Source organism: Papaver somniferum, chromosome 2, assembly GCF_003573695.1.
Source record: "Papaver somniferum cultivar HN1 chromosome 2, ASM357369v1, whole genome shotgun sequence".
Classification (NCBI taxonomy): domain Eukaryota; kingdom Viridiplantae; phylum Streptophyta; class Magnoliopsida; order Ranunculales; family Papaveraceae; genus Papaver; species Papaver somniferum.
The window spans coordinates 120,325,880-120,345,727 of NC_039359.1; the positions used below are offsets into that span (position 1 = coordinate 120,325,880).

The 19,848-nt window shown below is 39.0% G+C and overlaps 1 protein-coding gene across 2 annotated transcripts; it reads right to left on the reverse strand.

Annotated features, from left to right (window-relative positions):
• Positions 1-13,722: 13,722 nt before the first annotated feature.
• On the reverse strand, positions 13,723-19,848 carry LOC113348960 (calcium uptake protein, mitochondrial-like). 2 transcript variants are annotated; one of them, XM_026592876.1, is made up of 7 exons: positions 19,314-19,848; positions 17,687-17,754; positions 17,126-17,286; positions 16,847-16,930; positions 15,868-16,081; positions 14,353-14,649; positions 13,723-14,224 (listed from the first exon to the last, which is right to left on the reverse strand). In XM_026592876.1, the coding sequence occupies exons 1-7, from the start codon at positions 19,666-19,668 to the stop codon at positions 14,045-14,047; spliced, it is 1,359 nt and encodes a 452-aa protein (XP_026448661.1). In that variant the 5' UTR covers positions 19,669-19,848; the 3' UTR covers positions 13,723-14,044. The 2 variants fall into 2 exon arrangements, with proteins under 2 accessions (XP_026448661.1, XP_026448660.1); XM_026592875.1 differs by having other exon boundaries at positions 17,060-17,286; positions 19,314-19,845.

Here is a 19,848-nt window from a genome sequence, read left to right on the forward strand (position 1 = left end):
CAGAGCTCATCGTATTTGGAATTCACACACCCACAATCTTTGATTACCATCGATTCCACACATTTCTCAGCTTCCCTCCTACAGATCAACCCATTCTCTCTTATGACCGAATTTACTCTGGAACGGTCATTGTCTTGATTTAGGCCGGAGTACTACAGATTGATCTCTCGAATATAAAACACCCCCTTTGCAGCGGTGCATCTGTGTGATGTTTAACATTTCGCTCGGTTTGAGGAGCCTCCTCCGTACGGTCGTCTCCTCAATTCCTTAAAAACCAGCAAATCATTTTTCCCCATCTACAACATGCTTGAGATAACAACGCATACTAGGTTGACCGAGCTATGCTCTAACACCTATCCATCATCCGACCTGGTTGGATAATGTAGTTCCGGTGAAAAATAAAAACGGACAAATCAGGTGTTGCGTAGATTTCAGAGACTTGAACAGATGCTGCCCAAAAGGCGATTTTCCTCTACTTAACATTGACATGTTAGTAGATGCTACCAGCGGACACGGCATGTTATCCTTCATGGATGGATATAGCGGGTACAATCAGATAAAGATGTATAAGCATGACGCAAGTAAGACAGCTTTTCGAAATCCTCTCGGAAATTTTTATTATATTGTAATGCCATTTAGTTTCAAGAATGCCGGTGTAATGTATCAACGCGCTATGAGGGCAATCTTCCACGACATGATGCATAAGCAAGTCGAAGACTATGTAGATGGTATAGTCGTCAAATCGAAATCTCGGGCGGATCACACAGGAGTCCTACGAAAAATGTTCTAAAGGTGTCGTGAATATAAATTGAAGATGAATCCTTTGAAATGCGCTTTCGCCGATTGCAAGTTCCTGGGGTTCAAGGTAACTGCTGAGGGGATCAAGGTGGACCCATCCAAGACTCAAGCTATCCTCACGATGTCGCTGCCGCGAATTATGAAGGAGCTCCAAAGCTTCATGAGCAAGGTGAACTGCATTCGACGTTTTGTACCTGGTTTGGCCCAGCTTGTTGCTTCATTCACTCCCTTGCTGAAGAAAGGAGCAAGCTTCGCGTGGACCACACTATAACAAGAAGCGTTTCGGAATATTCAACAAATATTGTCATCTCCAAATCATCATAAAGGGTTCGCCTATTATGTCATCCCGGACGAAGAGCGAGCCCGGGACATCTTCAGATCTACTGGAGCCGACACCTCAATGGAGCATCCTCGAGAAGATAGCTATGTACACATCATCATGTCGAGAAAGAATTTGCATCTTGGGTGAATCACTCTGTCAGACTTAAGAGGAATGCTTCAGCGAAACAACGAACATATAAATGATTATGTCAAGAGGTCCTGAATTCAGGTACTGAAGGGTCACAATCCAAGTGTGATTGAACAACAAGTGGTGTAATTGAGCATCAATAGATGGTACATGTCAATCTGCTTTATCGAAGAGCATGTGCTTTCAGACACCCTCTGAACTCCGTGAAGCTGCTAAACGCTCAGGTTGCAACAGCACCTGCCCTGCTAGAAAGAAAAAGCCTACCCATAAATAAAGAACCTCATGATGTTCGTGGAAACATAAATCTCACCAACAGGCAATGCAAGCTTCAACCTTCTGTAAGCAGTTTTGCTGAAGCAGCAAGAGAAAAACCACCGAGATACAACATCCTGCACGTCCAAAATCACCAACTCCAAACTCCAGTACCATATGCACGACTGCCACGACGGTGAAACAACGTCCAAGATATTCCATATCTGGATCGACGGTAACTACGTCAATGAGAGATGCTTTCAGAATTTCTCTCACGTAGAAGAAGTAATTACGTAACCAAAGGAGTATGACTGGGGACTGCTTAGCACTGCCCATCTCAAAGATGGTGAATTTAGGGAGATGCAAGCACGCTATCATTATTATTCCAAGATGTCCAAAGACGAGGATATACCCAAGAGAGCAGACATAAAGACGGTCTCATGAACCTAGCGTGACAACATCTATCAAGTCGAAAGCTCTGGATACTCGTGGGCAGGGGACTGTCTCCCTCTTATCTATTCCATGAAGAAACATCAAGAAAGCCATCCGTTCCAGCTTATCCCTATAATAACGAGACGATCTCTACCATTGTATGAAGAGTGCCAATTTCGTACAAGTTGCCACCATGCCTCTCCCTGCTAGTCTCTTCTGATCACAGTTGCTTCCAAGAACCGTTGTTGCTCGTCGATTTATACCATCCAGAGCTTCACCATATCAACGACCACTACGTACAAAGTCCCATCAGGCATACAAGATAGAGCCACATATACCACGCTTTGAGACTGAGGCTCAGCATGAAATTCATTCGCCGTCAGTCAAGAATTTCTTCAATACAAGAGAGATGGTCAATCAAGAAGCATGTAATTTGCAAGGGGAAACCAAACTGAAGAAGAGGCCGCTTCAACGCTCCCTCCAGTAGAAGTCGCTTCAACGCTCCCTCCCGCAGAAGCCTCTTCAATTCCCTCTCGCCAGAAGAAGGCGTTTCAGCTCTCTCTCCAAAAGAAGAAGTCGCTTCAACACTTCAACGCTCTCCATAGGAAACTGCTTCAACGCTCTCCGGGACCCGCTTCATCGCTCTCTCCAGGAGCCACCTTAATATTCGCTTCAGAAGCTGCTTCAACACGCTTGCCGGAAGCTACATCAACGTTTTATTTGGGAGCTGCTTCAACATATTTTTCAGAAATTGCTTCAGCAGCCTTGTAAGGATATTCCTCATGATAGGGCTCGTCCACATCAGAGTCGAGGATTATGGCATCGTCATGGATAGTCTGAGATCACAACCAACCGTATGCCTAATCTACATGGGGCCAACTAATATCATGCTAGGGGAACGCTCACCTGGATGCCTCTTGAACGTGACATGTTCCAAAGACAGGACGATCTATCTCTCCTGGTAACATCTAACTTTGTCTCATAAGTTTTATATTTATTTGTCACCATCTAATGCCTACCCCACAATAATGCAACCATTATGTGCTAGGAAGGTGACTTAATTTTATGGTGGATTTTAGTTCAGGCTAAAATTGTAAAACCAAATTTAATGTGCTGACATCCTTCAAAGGATAAAGCTGTGTGCAGACATCCTGCAAAGGATAAAGCGGTTTGATAAGTGATGAGTACCTCTTCGCTTTATTAATTCATCTAGAATTGAGAATGTGGCAGCAATCCCAAATATTCTGTGAATTAAATACACAAATTCACCTAGAACGGAGCATGTAGCAACAATCCCGAATATTCTGTGAATTTTTAGCATAATTGATTAATGCATGGTTTGCCTAGTATTTCCTGTGTTGTTCCCGGGAATTCTCACTATTGGTGCGGCATGATGACTGAGTGTTGCTCTTAATATAGTAACATGAATATCCAAGTATCAATAATGAGGCATGCACGAAATACACGTACAGGAAACATCTCTCGGGGTGCTTATATTAGCCCGATTGAGCATATTTAATCTGGACTGACCGTATCAGTCTCAGAAATGATCACGGCCACGCAGGTTGACCGCATGATCTAACCAGCCTAGACGAACCCTATTAGGAGCAGGCTATCACCTTAATGATCACCAACGGGCCTATTTATGCCCTAGCCGGTCGAACATTATACTTCACTTCACAGCATGCCAAAACGCCAGCCCTAAAGAAAGGTGGCCGCGCTGCATTGGAAGAAGCTCGAACGAGCAAGACTGCTTAAGACAGTCTCAAAACGATCGTAACCGCCAAACTTCACTAGCCTGATTGGACGGCTTAGATCGCACCATGAAATATGGAGGAGGCGCCAACACGCACATTGGCGGGAACACTCTATCCCTGCCCGATCGATTTTCTACGACCAAGCCATGGAGCAATGAATGTTTGCTCGAAACATGGCTGGTGTGATGCTTTAAAGACCGCGGAAAGTCCACTAGTGTCTTAAATAGATCACAACCATCCAACTTCGCCAGCATGTTTGGATGGCTTAGATCACACCTAGGACCATCAAACAGGTACAGATATGTTCACCATCGGCCCAGCGTGGGCCCCACGTGGCCGGCCTCCCCAAAGGATGAGCATAGCCTGCCAAACCGATTGGCTAAAGTTGCACGTGCGTGACCGGCCCAAAACCCTAATTAGGTTTTGCGGCATGGCATATGTGTCGTAGATTGATCACGACCATCCATCTTCACCAGCTCGGATGGAGGGTGTAGATATAGACTAAGGAGGTCCATGGAGCATCAACGTGATCACTGCAGGCCCACCTGTATGTGTGACCGATCGGCCGAAGTGGAGGGGGACCAGACGCCTCGAAACGTGCACCCCAAAGGTAGCGCACCGCGGCCCCCTAAAATCCTTTGCGGCATATAATTCCTGTCGCAAATCGATCATGCCACTCATATTTGCCAGTCAAATTAAGTGGCCTAGATCGAGCCTTCGTGGGACAGAGAGGTACAGGCGTGCACAACAATAGGCCGCCTCCATGCAGGACCAATCGGTCCCACCAAAATTGGCGCCCATGCATGAGTTCGATCAAGCCAAAGAGGGATGCTTGCGCACCTCTTAAAACCCTAAATTCCATTAACCGTCGCAGATTTATGCCGTAAACCATCTCGTCCATCCAACTTTGCTAGCTTGGTCGGACATCCTAGGTTGAAAGCTAGACGACCAATGAAATATCTCGATGATCACCGTCCACCACTCTTCCACATGGAGTAATCGACCATGAGATGGCTCCCCCATGCGGCCTCCAAACGATCACTCGAAAATGGATGGACGTGATGTTGTTTTAAGACGCTTAATCCGCGACTTATTCGGTTAAGACTTAAAACAACGATGCTTCATAAATATTGATCATATTCGATGCATTACATGCATAGAATATACACGATACTTTATAAATATCGATTTCTTAAATAACCTAGTTATTTAAATTAGCACCGTATGCTACTTCCAGTGGGTCCCACGATCCACTCATTCGAGACATCAAGCATGTCACAAACTGGGGGATACTTACTGGGTTATTGGTCTGGCGGTTTACAGCGTGCAACGCCCCATCACAAGAACGTGTCAGGAGGCATGGACGGTTAGCGATGATGGGAGAAGTGGGAAAAGACTGATCGTGTGACACTAACACGACCCCACTATTCCATCACTCCACTTCCTACGAGAGACGAGGGTTGTGCTCAATGACTTGTATAAATAGGTTCTCCTCCCTATTTCCAAGACAGACATAAATCAAGTGTTGATACAACGTATCCATAAAACACCCAGAGCTGATTGCTTACATTATTGCAAGCCAGTTCGATATTCTGATACAAGTCATAAACAACCAACACCTTCTTCGCTTCCCTCCCTAAGATCAACCCCATCTCCTTCACTTTGTGACCGAACCAAGTCTGGAACGACCATTTCTTGGTTTAGGCCAGAATTGTATAGATTGATCTCTCGAATCAGGAAGCACTCCCGTGCAGTGCATTTGTTTAGGGTTTAGATTCGTTTCTCATCCACACACCCAAATTTACCAAAAACCGCAGAAACAGTTTTCACCGATAAACATCATTATAAAGCTCAATCGGAGTAACAAATTCCTGATCACTATGCCTACATATTTCAGATTCTTCATCAATATTATCCTCATCACAATCATCATTATAATAACATGAAAATGATCGAACCTCATCTAAACAAGTAGTGTTGCCAATTCTAATCTCGTCATCCTGATTATAGAAATTGTTCTCATCTTCACGGGTGATATTGGAAAGAATGTATTGGCAATCAAGAGTAATTCGAGCAATTCTTTCTCCCGTCTCTAATTCAAACCTATGTGTTGACTCAGAAAACTCACGTGTTGACTCAGTTAACTTACATGTTGACTCAGCTAACTTCCTTAGGGTATCTTCTAATGAAGTCTCACTCATTGTTACAGTTCTTTCGTCCATAACTAAGTCATTTGTGTCCGCTAACTATGTGTCGACTCAAGTAAATTACGTGTTGACTCAAGTATCTTACGTGCCTCATCTAAAGGAGATGAATTATAAGAATTTTGCTCGTATGACCATTGGTAATGTGGATAGAGTTGGGCTCACCAGGGTATGGAGCATAACCTTCAAAATCTTGGCGTTCCAAACCACTATTCACATTATGGTCATAAAAATAGTGATGTCCATATTATTCAGTTGCATAATCATTGTATTGGATATTGTTATTGTACCAGTTTGACATCCTTACTGTAGGAAGACAATAACCCGCTGACAGGGGATTCGCGAGTGTTCAGAAAACCTTACCTCCCATTCCAGATGGGGGATAAACCGCTGAAGTCGACTTGTGCCACGACTCCTATGTCATGTAAGAACCCGAGGGGCCGATACAGTATTGTAACTTTCGTCCTTCCCTGCAACAGCTTTATTAAATCAACCTTTCCTTAAGGTTTTCAAAAAAAATAATGTCCAAAAGTCTCAAAAGTTCAAAAAGTGTCCAAAAATAAAAAATTACAAAAAATAAAATAAACCCTATTTACAGTTTCTAAAAATAAAATAGAATAAAATAATTTTATACAAAATCTTCTTCTTCACTCCTTTTGGATTCCTCCTTTGTTTCCTTCTTTGGCTTCGCTTTTCTTTTCAGCACTTTCTCTCTTTTTCTTTAGCTCAGCTCCAAATCTGAAAACAAACAAGAAATACCAAAACGCGTAAAAAAGAACAAAAATAATAAAAATAAAAATAAAACCTAAAAACAAATTTATACACAAGTCCGCGTCGGCGGCGCCAAAAACTAATGTGGTTATAGATAGTGGTAAATAGAGTTGTCGTTCACTCGGACTTGATGAGATTGATTTTGAGAATTAATGAACTAAAACAAAATAAAAAAATATACAAAAAATTGTCACAGGATAAAGAGAGTTACTGGGACTAGGATTTCGTCGAATTCATAACATAGGGTTCAATTTATTTATTCTCAACAAATAAAGCTCAATAGATAAAATTAACATGGACTTTGGTTTTGCCAAGGTAGATTCTCAAAAGATTGGTTGTAAATCCTAAGCATGATGTATCAAAATATTTAAGATAAACATACCTCATCAAATTAAATGACAACCAATTAATTCAAATCATATTTCAATGAAAATTAATGCAAAAGTCTTAAAAAGAATTAAATAATTTTACCCATGTATGAAATTCGTCTTCCTCCGTCGTCCCAGAGATGGGTTCTAGCTCCGCATGGTAGAAACACACTCAAAGGAATTTTTCATTTCTCAAAAAGGTGTTTGCAAGGAGAAAAAACATAAAGCAGTGTGCTTGTAACAATTATAAGTGTTACAGAATCCACTGTTACAGAGAAACACTAACAGACTGTTGCGAATTCGAAATAATTGTTACAAAGATATTGAATTTGAAACTATAGGTAACGGTTTCTGCGACTGTTTTTAACTGTTGTTCCGTGTTCTTCTTCTTCTTCAATGGCAGCAGCAGAGACAAGCTCTGCAACTCCCGATTCTCTGCTCTATTCTCACCCCTAACTCTCCATAGCATCTCTGCTTCACCAATACCCTATATATACTTGACAGGACCAAGAATCTCCCCTCATAACTCCAAATCTTCTCCTAATGAATTCCGTATAAGTCACGAGAATAATTTCTTTAATCTCTTCTTCTTCACGCGTCAACAACATATTGCAAACTTAAGCACGATCCTACACGTCCTTATATCGAGTCAAACACCTTCCAGACACACGCCACAACCAGTTATATCCCAAAATATCCCGAGATATCTTCAACGGAGGAATACTTGCCCTGTTTTGTTCCAACCTAAGAATCACCCCTTAATTATCGAACCTAAAGAAATTACCACCTTCTGTTGACCATGACAGCTCGTCCTCAAACAAATTCGGCAAGAAAATCTCACCAAATCTGCTCGAGTTTAATGCAGAAAATCCTACCATCCACGTACTCCCTGATTTCTTCTCTCCGATGATGTAGCCAAATTTCTTCGACTTTGATGGACTTACAAGTCCTGTTTTGATGCAACAGGCCCAACACAAAACATTGCAGCGATTGAATCTCCCTAGACAACTTCCAAATCCAAAATACAGTCTCGGGTTTTCAAAGAAATAAACTGCACATTCCTTGTTTTCTTCCACACGATTATCCAGCCAATCTGAGTCGATTTTGACGATCATACCATGCTTGTGATGCTCAAACAAAACATCCCAAACAATTGTAGCCATTGAGTCTCACCGGAACACCTTCAAAATCTGAACCCTAATTCTGGTTCTTTTGAAACCAGATTTTCCCGCCGGAAACTTGAATTTGAAATGTTGAAGATGAAGGTGCCCCTTAACCTGATGTCTGGGTGCGCATAATAATTGAATTTGTCTAGGACGCCCCTTAGTAATTGGGTTGTCCCTTATCCAAAAGTGAGACTCCGAATAACACGTTCCTCCGGGTGCTTTAGACAACTTTTCGAGCCGATTTTTCCAAAAATGTTTATTTCCAAAAATACCTAAGAATACATAAAAACACAATATTAGTACACAAATCGAGTTCTAACAATACAGACATCGAGGACAAATCAGACAAAAAAATATGTCTATCAAAATACACCACCAAGTTTTTCGTAGGCAATATATATGGACAAACTCAACACAACTCCGAGAGTAGAAACTCAATCAAGGAAAGCATCTAGAGTTATATCTCTCCCTCTCTTGTTGTTAAAACGTTTACAGATTTGAATCTGTGAACCTAACTACACAAGGAGTTCTTGGACGGTACTAAAGACCAATATCCAAGGATCAATCAAGTCTTATCCAATAAACAAGGTTGGACCTAGCTACTGTGGTTGACCAACGCACAACCTGTGATATTTCAATTATAAAGATAAACAATATAATGCGGAAAAAGAAATAACACAGACACCAGAAATTTTGTTAATGAGGAAACCGCAAATGCAGAAAAACCCCGGACCTAGTCCAGATTGAACACCAAATTGTATTAAGCCGCTATAGACACTATCCTACTACTAATTAAATTCGGTCTGGAATGTAGTCGAGCTAGAACTCAGTCTCCCACTGATTCAGGTACAGTCGCGCTCCTTATGCTTCTTGAATCTCAGCAGGACTTCGTCGCAATTGCTTCTCTTAGACGGTCTCACGCCAACTAAGAGTTGCTTCAACTCAATTGAAGACTTTAAACCAAATCTTCCTCCCATAGGTTAAGCCTATGATTGATTTCCTGGTTTATGATCTAAACGTATGATCAGATCAAACGGAAGATCCAGCTGATGAAAATCGATAGCAATTTGACAAAAGTCTGGCTATCCTCAAAATACGGACTTACGCAACCCGAAGTGCAGCCTAAATTATTATTCACCTCACAAGTAAAAACTTGTTGAATCAACAAAGTATGAGACGAAGTGACTTTGTTGATTACTATCTATGTTGATCGTTGGAGCAAAGGCTCCACAGATAATCAAGATCAGGATACTCGAGTTATCAAGATGAAAGATAACTGGACATGGCTTCACGAATCCCAATGAAGTCTTTGTAGTCGCTAAAACCTAAAAGGGTTTATGGAGAGGACGACTCTAGATACAACTAGAACACGCCAAAAAGTAGTGTCGGGATTCAAAGATCTCAGTTGCCAAGAGTTCCCCTTATATAGACTTCAAAGCCTAGGTTGTTTTAGGTTTAAGCTAAGATAGCTTTGGAATCAAGCAAACAATATTCACCGTTAGATGAAAGATTTGAATCTTAATCACATAAACAAGATATACACTTTGGTTAGGTAAACCGTAACCGAACCGTGTATAAAGACTATGTCCAACATGGTTAGCCGAAACTAGCCGATTTGAACTTTAAAAGCTTAACAATCATTTTCATGTTCACTAAAACATTAATTTTGAGTCCCAATCATGTATCAAATGAGTCTAGTGTTAATTAGAGAATTGATCAAATGCATATCACTTCACAAAAATAATTTAATTACACTTTAATCAGAATAGACATAGAATTTTAAATGCACAAAGTACAAATACATGATAGTTCTTATAAGCAATAACCGGTGCCGGAGTTGACAGAACTTTTCGATCTCACGTACTGGTTTGCAATCTTTGGTTCAACTCAAAGTTCCGAAGTTGACAGAACTTTTCAAGTTCACGTACCGGTTTGCAAACTTAAGACTTTTTACCGGTTCCGGAGTTCACAGAACTTTTTCAGTTCACGTATCGGTTTGGATACTTAACTGGTTCTAGAACATAGAACTGTATTGGCTCGCATACCGGTTTGATTATTTTAACCTGGTTCCCTTACCAAGGTTCCAAAATGGTTTGTATAAAAATACATACCTATCTGGATCACGAAACAAACAGATTTTTCCATGATGTACATACGACTATGCATGTCACACAAATATGAAAGGTAGGAAATACCAATATGTCCTAGAAATAATATATTAGAGAGAGTTTGGTCCAGTTGACCCAGTCAACTATCTGTTTGGTCCTTTTTTAAAATATATATTATTGTTTGGTCTTGCAAATTATGGTCTGGTCCTGGAATGACGTCATGGATGATGTAATTGTCATCTTGTAGTGGCAGAAATACCCTTTTGGGACCATTACATCATCCATGACGTCACCCTAGGCATATATACTCAATTATCAAGAGAGATGAAATCATTTTCAGATTTACTTTCTCTCTCATCTTTTTTTCTTTTTCAGATCTACTTTTTCCTCTCTTTTTTTCTTTCTTTTTTGTTGCATAAAAAAGATGAAGATTTAAACGAGTTTCTCATGAAGATTTCTAGGTTTTTAATCTGCTGCTACTGTTGAAGTTCATCTTCGTCGCTACTGTTGTTGAAGATGTAAACGAGTTTTTCTTGAAGATTTGATCTACTGCTGCATCTGTTGAAGATGTTGAAGACGACGATGAACCCAATTTGTTTGATGAAGACGACGACGAACTCATGTTGTTGCTGCTGGTGTGCGTGTTGAAGATGAACTCTGTTTTTAGGGTTTTTTCTGCTGCTGTCTTGATAAAGAAGATGAAGAAGACGACGATGTTGTTAATGTTGTTGAAGATGATGAAGAAGAAGATTTGTGTTTTTTTCTCCTCTGTTGTTGCTACTTCCGTTGAAGATGATTAAGACGATGAAGATCTACAGGTTCACTGTGAAGGATGAACCAATATCGATGATTTGTTGCTGATGAAGATTGAGATGAAGAATTGAAGATGGAATCAGATCTGAAATCAGGTTCATGTGAAGGATGAACCGATATTTTGATGTTTGTTGCTCGTGTTCGTTGTGAAGATCTTGATTTTTCATGTTGAAGATTTTGATTTTTTTATTTTTGCTGCTAGTGTTGAAGATCTTGAATTTGAAGTTCTTCTGCTGGTGTTAAAGAATTATGAAGACGACGAAGATGAAGTTAGGTGTTTATCGATTTTTTTTTGTGGGTTCATTTAAAGAATGAACTCTGATTTTTATGGATTTTTTTTGTGGGTTCATTTAAAGAATGAACTCTGTTTTTTAGATCTTGAATTGTTAGGTGTTCATCTAAAGAATGAACTCAATTCTAGGTTTGAATTTAGTTAGTTTTTGATAGGTGTTCATTTTGTCGAATGAACTCTGTTTTCTTATAGGTTTTACCAGGTGTTCATTTGAAGAATGAACTGTGTTTCCATATAGGTTTTATCAGGTGTTCATTTGAAAGAAAGAACTCTGTTTTTTGTCATAATAATGAAGTTTTGTGTTGTTTTCATTTTACAGAATGAACTTTGTTTTCATATGTGATTTAGTTTGGGTTTATTAGGTGTTCATTTGAAAGAATGAACTCCTGAGTTTATCAGACAGAATGAACTGCTACAAAAAAACAAGTAAACAGAATTTTTTAGGTTTTTATTCGGTGTTCATTTGAAGGAATGAACTCTGGAGTTCATCAGACAGAATGAACTGCTACAAAAAATAAGTAAGAATTAACACAGAAGGGTACTTTGGTCCATTTAATATTTATAAATAATTATGGACCAAATGGAAAAGGTGATTTCTAAAAGGACTAAACAGACATGGGACCACCTAAAAAAGGACCAAACGATATTTTTCCCATATGAAAGTCGATATATATAACTGCTCCGCTACGTTTACGAGTACATGTAATACGGCTTCAGACACATAACAGTTTTCCCAGTTTGTAAGACTGACAACACTGTCTTGTATTCCGAATATAGTAGTTCTATATTTCTCTAAATCAATTCGAAACATTCATGAATAACATCAATAACACATGTCACTGTTCCAGGTTATTTTCAATGATAGACTTGAATTATGATTTGGTTCCGAACAATAAATTGTTCTCCACCGAAATTTGATCAAGTACGAACAAATGTTCATTAAGCTTAGTCATTATATGTCGAGAAATTCATAAACTAAATAAATAATTCTCGACTCGAAATTCTTGTTTATGCAAGCTAGTCTAATTAATCATGCGACAATCGTCTCAAGGATAGAAAGGTGAATATAACTTGAGAAATAGGTGGTTCAGTCTTCACTTACCATTTGTTGATGAAGTTCTCCAAAAGCTTTGGTTGATCTTCGCCTTCAAACGGAAGAACGCAAATGATGACTGGTTCGTTTCTCAACTACCTCTATCCTAGACCGAGACTTAACTAATTGTAGACTAGAAATCAAGACATAGTTTTGACAACTAAATTTGACAACAAGCTTGATATAGCAACACTTGTGAGTTCGACCGAGCAATGCTCTAACAACATGATACTCTGATCTTAATACTTGCTCTGTTTCCCTTCCTTAAGACCAACCCTTCTCCTTCCTCTGTAACCGAAACACGGCTTGAATGGCTATCTCTTGACTTAGGCTAGCCTAGTACCATTTTAATCTCTCGAATCCAAGTACTTTTATAATACATTTTTTAGCCGAGAACACCGTCGTACTCTTCTTCATACGACGATCATCAATAGTAGTTGAAACCGATCCAAATTTAAAAATACAAAAAACGTGAGTTGTTCACGGACGGTACAGGGTTTTGGAGGACACTCTTCAACAGTTAAACTGGGTCTAAAATCATTATAACACTCGGAGCATAGGTTCCCGTTCCTTCATGGACTCAGCTTCAGGCTTCAGCTCATTCTCTTGATGTCGCTGTCTCTAAAGTTTTCGTTTGTTAGAGCAAGTCTTATGGTGGAAGAGTTCCATCTTCCATCTTCCACGCCACCTCAGCATTTGGAACCGTGGATGGAAGTGCAAGTGTAGTGGTGGAATAGTGAAAACGCTATTAAGAATAGCGTTTTTTCTCAGCCGTTAGATTTCAACAACTCATCCTAAATCTACGGACAAAAAAAACGCTATTCTTAATAGTGTTTTCTTAGCGCTATTAAGAATAGCGTTTAACGCTATTCTTATTGGCGTTCAGATGGATTCCACGAACCCTTCCGCGAAACGGTAGAACCTTGCTCGGATTTTCTGTGAAAAACCCCAACTTGGAAGCCATTAGACTTGACATTCCATGATTTTTCCACACTTGGAATAGGTTGGATTCCACCATAAAACTTGCTCTTAGTAAAAAGAAACCCAGAGTTCGTATTATTGCTTTGGAAATACTGGTTCTCGGTTAGAATACGGTTGGATTTTGAGTTCCAAATATAATTTGGATTGTGTCGGATATGATTTCTAAATTTGAGATGGAGACTCTGTAACAAAACTGCCAAAATAAAATTTGCGAGCCATTCAGTGTTTTAAGCATTAGAAACATAGAATATACCATTAGGTTTAGAACTTAATGTATGTACATAATCGTGTATATATATAACACAGGCACTGTACAATTGGGTTACCAGACGGAGGCAATAGGACTGCTCTCCTTCAGGCATTAAAAGAAAAACACCCTGAAAAGTAAAGAAAACATCTATATACTTTAAGACCATTAGCCGTAGTTAGTAGAGAGAAAAGAAGGCCGTGTATAAGCTGGAGCAAGCGAACCACAATTCCAGCTGTACAATGTGCTCAAATTTACAATCCTCAGAAATGCACCTGTTTAAGAGAACAGTTTTATGCGCAATTCAGTACTGAACCCAAGACTCCAAGCTCAGTAACAGTCTGGCCCATTCCACTTTCTCGTCTGTGTAGAACTTTCACAAACTCATTCGCACTTAAATTCCCATCAGCATTTGTATCAAATACATGGAATATGATGTCAACTACCTTGTCAGAGAGAGTAACACCGCATACCTGGAAATTTTAGAAGAGAATAGAACACTATGTTAAGAAGACCATCATATATAATTATCTCTCATTTGGAGCAGCATACGCAAGAATATGAACATATACAAGTCAAAGTAGTGTACAGTAGTATTTACATTGGAAGCAGCTCGCTGAAAATCCTTCTTTGTGAATAAGCCATTTACTGTCCCATATGAGAAGATCGCCAAAGACAGTGGAGCTAATTTCTTACGTATCTCTGCAAAAGCCATGAATTCTTCCAGTGTAATGCGGATCTCTCTGAGATGTGGTTCATTGTCTAGTTTATCGACCCGGGCAAGGAACTGATTTATATTGCTCATATCAGCTGCAGCAACCATGGAAAATGCAAAATCCTTAGCTGATATAGTTCCTCGGTGCTTGTAATCATAGTGATTGAACTCCAGGAGCAATATCTAAAATCTCATAAAAGATTTAACATCTGATTAGTGAACCATCCTAACTGATAATTAACCTAAAGAATAAGAAATATGAAAGCAGGTGCCTCCATTAATTTTGACCAATGACTATATATAAGCATCTCAAGGTCAGATCCTAATATTACACAATTCAATCCCAATTTCTTAACAGCACTTTCTCTCTTTACTTTTTGCCATAATTTCCTCTAATTCTACCTGCTTTTTATATTCGCATAACCAAATCTTCATCTCAATTTATCCATAAGAGATATATACCCTTTCTGGTTATCATCAATCAAATTCACAATATAAAAGTGACATTTCCCTACAGAAAAAACTTCTTCACAATTTTACAAACTACTCAAATCTTTTTTTTACAAACCAACATATCCGTAACTCCTAGATATGTAACAGTAACATGGATATGCATGCATGTAACCACCCACTGACCTAAAGGGAAACGCAGACTGGGGTGGCATATAAATTTTCTTAAGTAAATGAAACATTTGTGCTTGAACGAGGTAGTTTTAGACTGTAATTGAGTTGACAAAATTGGCAGAAAGAGAGGGTTGGCATAGAATGCATTAGTTGATTGAAATTGCAAAGCTGCGCTTCGGGCTCACCTGAAAATAGATTGGTTGGGTAAAGAATAAAGAGGAAGACTCAGTGCTCCCAAATTATCATCTGTTACACATACAATAAGACTCACAAAGCCTAGGTTTCGCATGGGAAAATGCTGGTTGCCTTGACATCGAGGTGATTTTTTAAGTACTGAATCACTTTGATTCCTCTTCTCCCATTCTTTTGTCTTTTGTCTTTTATCCTTCATTTTTATATTTTCTTATGGTTTATCAGAACATAGTCGCAGTAACGACGTTCCTGGTGAAAGTACGTTGTCACTGGCATGCACTCACAACTTTACATGAACAAGAATCTAAAGCAGCAAAGCCTTTAGACTCCCTGTCCTACAGGCACGTGTTCGATTATCGAGTACCCGCAATTCCGATATAAGAATTAACTAAGAATAGAGCAAGAGAACCTAGAACAACTATGTACTTAAAAATGCCATAACAGAGTGCAGTGTTCAATTCAAGTATTCAACTAGTTAGGGTGTCAGACCTGATGAACATATCCATTATATACGTGTTAAGAAATCGAACAATTATTGGTGCTAACAAATAGTTAACAAGGCCATAAGACGGAAACTATACGTACCTCATTGTGCAAATTTCTCAAAAATTCAACGAATTTTTCATGTTGTAAGCATGATGTTCCATCCTTGCCAAAAAAATATTCTAGCAGACCTCCATTTTCAACAGGATAACTAACTTTTAGACCAGTGCGCTTTCCATCCCTATGATGAGCTCCTTGCCTATTGAGCGCTCGCATCCAAGTCATCACTCTCTTAAACTCGTCCCTGTCTATCTCTCTGGCAATAAACAATATCAATTAATCAACACAACTACGCATAACTCAGCCAGACAAGGATGAAAAGACATTATCTTTTCATCTTTATATTTCACAGATTTTCACAAGCATCATAAAAAGTAACAATCTTAGTGCTCCGAATGGTATATATTTTGTGCTAAGTTGGCATTTTAAGGAAATCCATGTATATCAAAGCAGACAAACAGAAGCTATGTTAGAGATGGGTCTGTTAGTACAAGCAGTAAAGGTCTGTAGAATTACTGGATTCCAAAAAGGATATCGTAACCAAGTGTTGCCTTTTGGAGAAGAAAAAAAAAGGAAAAAAAATCCTACACAAGTTCATGAGTTTCCCATCTAGAAATTAGTTCAACATCGTGTAAGTACTTAACTGGCTGATGATCTCTTGAGATTACTACAAATGAAAGCACGTGGGAAATTTCAATCTTAACTCTACCAATTAATGAAATTAATGGGTTTACTGGGATCTTTATCAATCATCTCGAAGGAAGAAAGTACAAAATGGAAGAAAACCATTAAAAAAAGGAAGACTACTTTCAGAATCCAGGTAGGAAAAGGACAGGCGAGACAAAAATGTTACATTCTGTAAGTAACCTATAAACATTGGACGCAACAACCTTAATTAACTTTTCAACAACACACAAAAGTGGTGATGTAGCATATAAAACATAATTCATAAGTGCCGGGTAGTAAGTACGTTAGCTCCACTAGTAGTAAATCGAAATTGTGCGAAGACCAAGATACGTACCCATTGTAGTCAAGGTCAAACATTTTGAAAGCTATGGAAAAGCTTGATTCAGGAATGCTAAGTAGTGTGACGAAGAAAATGTACCTAAAGAAAAGGAAACCAAATCTTAGACCTGCATGAACCAGCTCAATCCCTTGTAGAACATATAAGAAACCCACATTACAGTTCAAGATAAATTTCTTGCAGCGTACTGCTGAAAGATTGATAACTCACTCTGCAAAAGATATAAGTCCATCATTGTCTGTGTCAAAAAGCATGAAAAATTTTGATGGAGCACACCTCAACTCTCCTTCAGGGGAACGCTCCCCTCTCAGATACCCTTCTCTAACATTATTAGATTCAGATGGAGGAAACACCGGAACGATTGCCCGCATTAAGTCTGCTGGTCTCATAAGAACCTCACCTTCAGGGGTAACAAAGGATGCAAAGTACTCAAAAACCTGAATGGACATAAGTTGTAAGATATAAGTACCAAACACCACTGTGTAATTGTGTAACAATTTTACATAAACAGGCACCACCTACACATAATTTAAACACCAATTTATTGCCTCTGAGCTATGAGAAGTTGAGAACCTCTCGACTCAATCCACGTTGAACCTCGAGTTTTCCGTTGAACCCAATTCAACGGTTCTCTGTTATTTTATACCATATAAGATCCATATCCATATAAAGATGCAAAGAATGCAAATAGAAAGCCCAACAACCCACTTATAAGTCAAATAAAAGTGAATGAAAGTGATGAACAAAATCTACAGCTACAGCTTCCACCCCAACTAAATATAGACCAAGGATCTGCACCTAAGGAAAAAAAGGAGGAGGGAATATGAAGCCCAATACCTTTTCTGGAGGACTCCTCATCCTAATGCGTTTTTCATAGTTAAAGAAGACCTTTCTCCTGTAAGCATCTGTAATCAGAAACGCGATAATTATAATGTTATAATAGCACAAATAGACTGCCCAATGTGCCCATGTTTGACTCCCGTTATGGATAAAATACTCAGACTCAGATGAAAAGCAGCTGGTTACTAAAACCTTCTATTCAACTACAGGTCCATGTATACAACACATAAAACAGAACACAGTGACCAATCGGTCTTCAGATATCTAATAGACTATCAAATAATGCTTAACAAGCCGATAATGAGATAAAAGCAGAGAAGCAACCAGACTTAGTAAGCAGATAAGGTAAGAAAAACATGGAACTGGCACTAAGCCACCAAATACTAGGTTCAATAAGCATTAGCAAATTGAGGTCAACAACTACTCTTACCTATTTGAAGATTGAATGCCTCACTAATAATTATTGTGCTAAAGCTCTCAGTGGATTCAATCCATCAAGCAGTAATTTGACCAGTAATATTAGGAAGGGGGAACTAGTACTGATCGGATAGCTCATAAATCATGCTCCAAATTCTGAGAGAATTAAAACAATCCAAAAAATATTTGGTTTCACTAGCTCTAAGGCAACCCGAAACGCAGCGGAAGAAAGAAATTGGTATTTCTGTAATCAATGCTGACACCTTACAAGTTACAAGACATCAAATAGAAATCAGCACTTCTATGGCACGAGGTCACGACGAGAGCGCGCCATATGAGAAAGATACTTACAAAAATATTCTAGTAATATGGAAAAGCACTCAGTTCTGTCTACCACTCATATAATTAGAAATTACACATTTGTCTCCCTACATTAAGACTTGAGCTTTAACCATTTATGATTTCATCATTGCCAACAGTCTCTCCTGTATGCACCAGTCTCCCAATACCACACCGGAGCTTACAACCCATAAACAATGCACCTCTTATAGTGCAAATAATAACCATCGAAGAAACTAGTTCCCGAGGTGTTTTGTGAAAATAAGTTTTTCTTTAAGTATTATACTACAAATGTGAGATCAAGCCCATCAGATAGTAACTTACACTTTGATGAGAGGGGGAATGGGCGTGTTATCTACATTGTTTAAAAAGGCATTCAAAAGCTATGCATCACGCTGAAGCAAGATCCCTTAAGACTTGAAGGCCTTACTAGCCTCATTTCTATATTATGCCCTTAACGCTGAAGCAAGATCATCAATTTATCTTAAGCCAAGCACTGTGCCAAGTTCCTACTCACTTTGTTGCGCCCCATAACTCTATAACTCCTAGCTACTATTGTTCATGCCAAGTGGGTAATGTTTCTCACCTTAATCTATTTATGGACGGCAACAAGTTCAGCATGCATCTAGAAGCTATGTGAAAATAAAAATGAGCTTTTCAGGTAGAAAAATTTCTTCCTATGAGCTTATCCTTTTTTAAGGAATTTAAAAGGCAATAATTATGTTCAGATCTGAACACTAAAGAACACAAATACAATAACATTACAATTAAATTCAAAACCAGCTACGAATTTGTAAAATCCGCTTGTTAAATTATTAATAATCCCACAGAAAATCAAACCAAAAAACAAATCGAAGAGCAAACTTACCCCCAAATAAGAATTTACGTTTCTTTTTCTCAGAGGTCTCGGCTGAATCATCTTGTTGTTGTAAAACCGAAGGAGGATTTGTTTGAGTAGTCCAATCAGCAAAAGCAATAGCACCAGATTTTGCAGAAGAGAAATAAGAAGAATTAGAAAACCAATAACCTAAACCAGAACCAGCAGCAATTACAGATACTGATTTAAGAAACAAATTCAGAGATGATGGAGACGATGATGATAATGATGATGATGAAGATGATTCTCCTGCTTGATTTCGGAACAACCGAATGGTGTGATAACGATGTCTGTTTAATCCGGAAATCAAAGAAGAAGATCTTTTCAACGATGAACCGAGAGACATAGTACCGCAGCAGCACCAGAAATGAGACTCAAGGATGATGGGATTTACAGGAAGAATGGAATGAAAATGGTGAAGGTGAAGAAGGGGGATTGAAATTTGAGGCGGAGATTTAAAAGTAGAGAGAGCGGAATTCCTGTGTGCGCCGGAGAGTTTGGGGGATTTGACCAACAGAAATGGTGG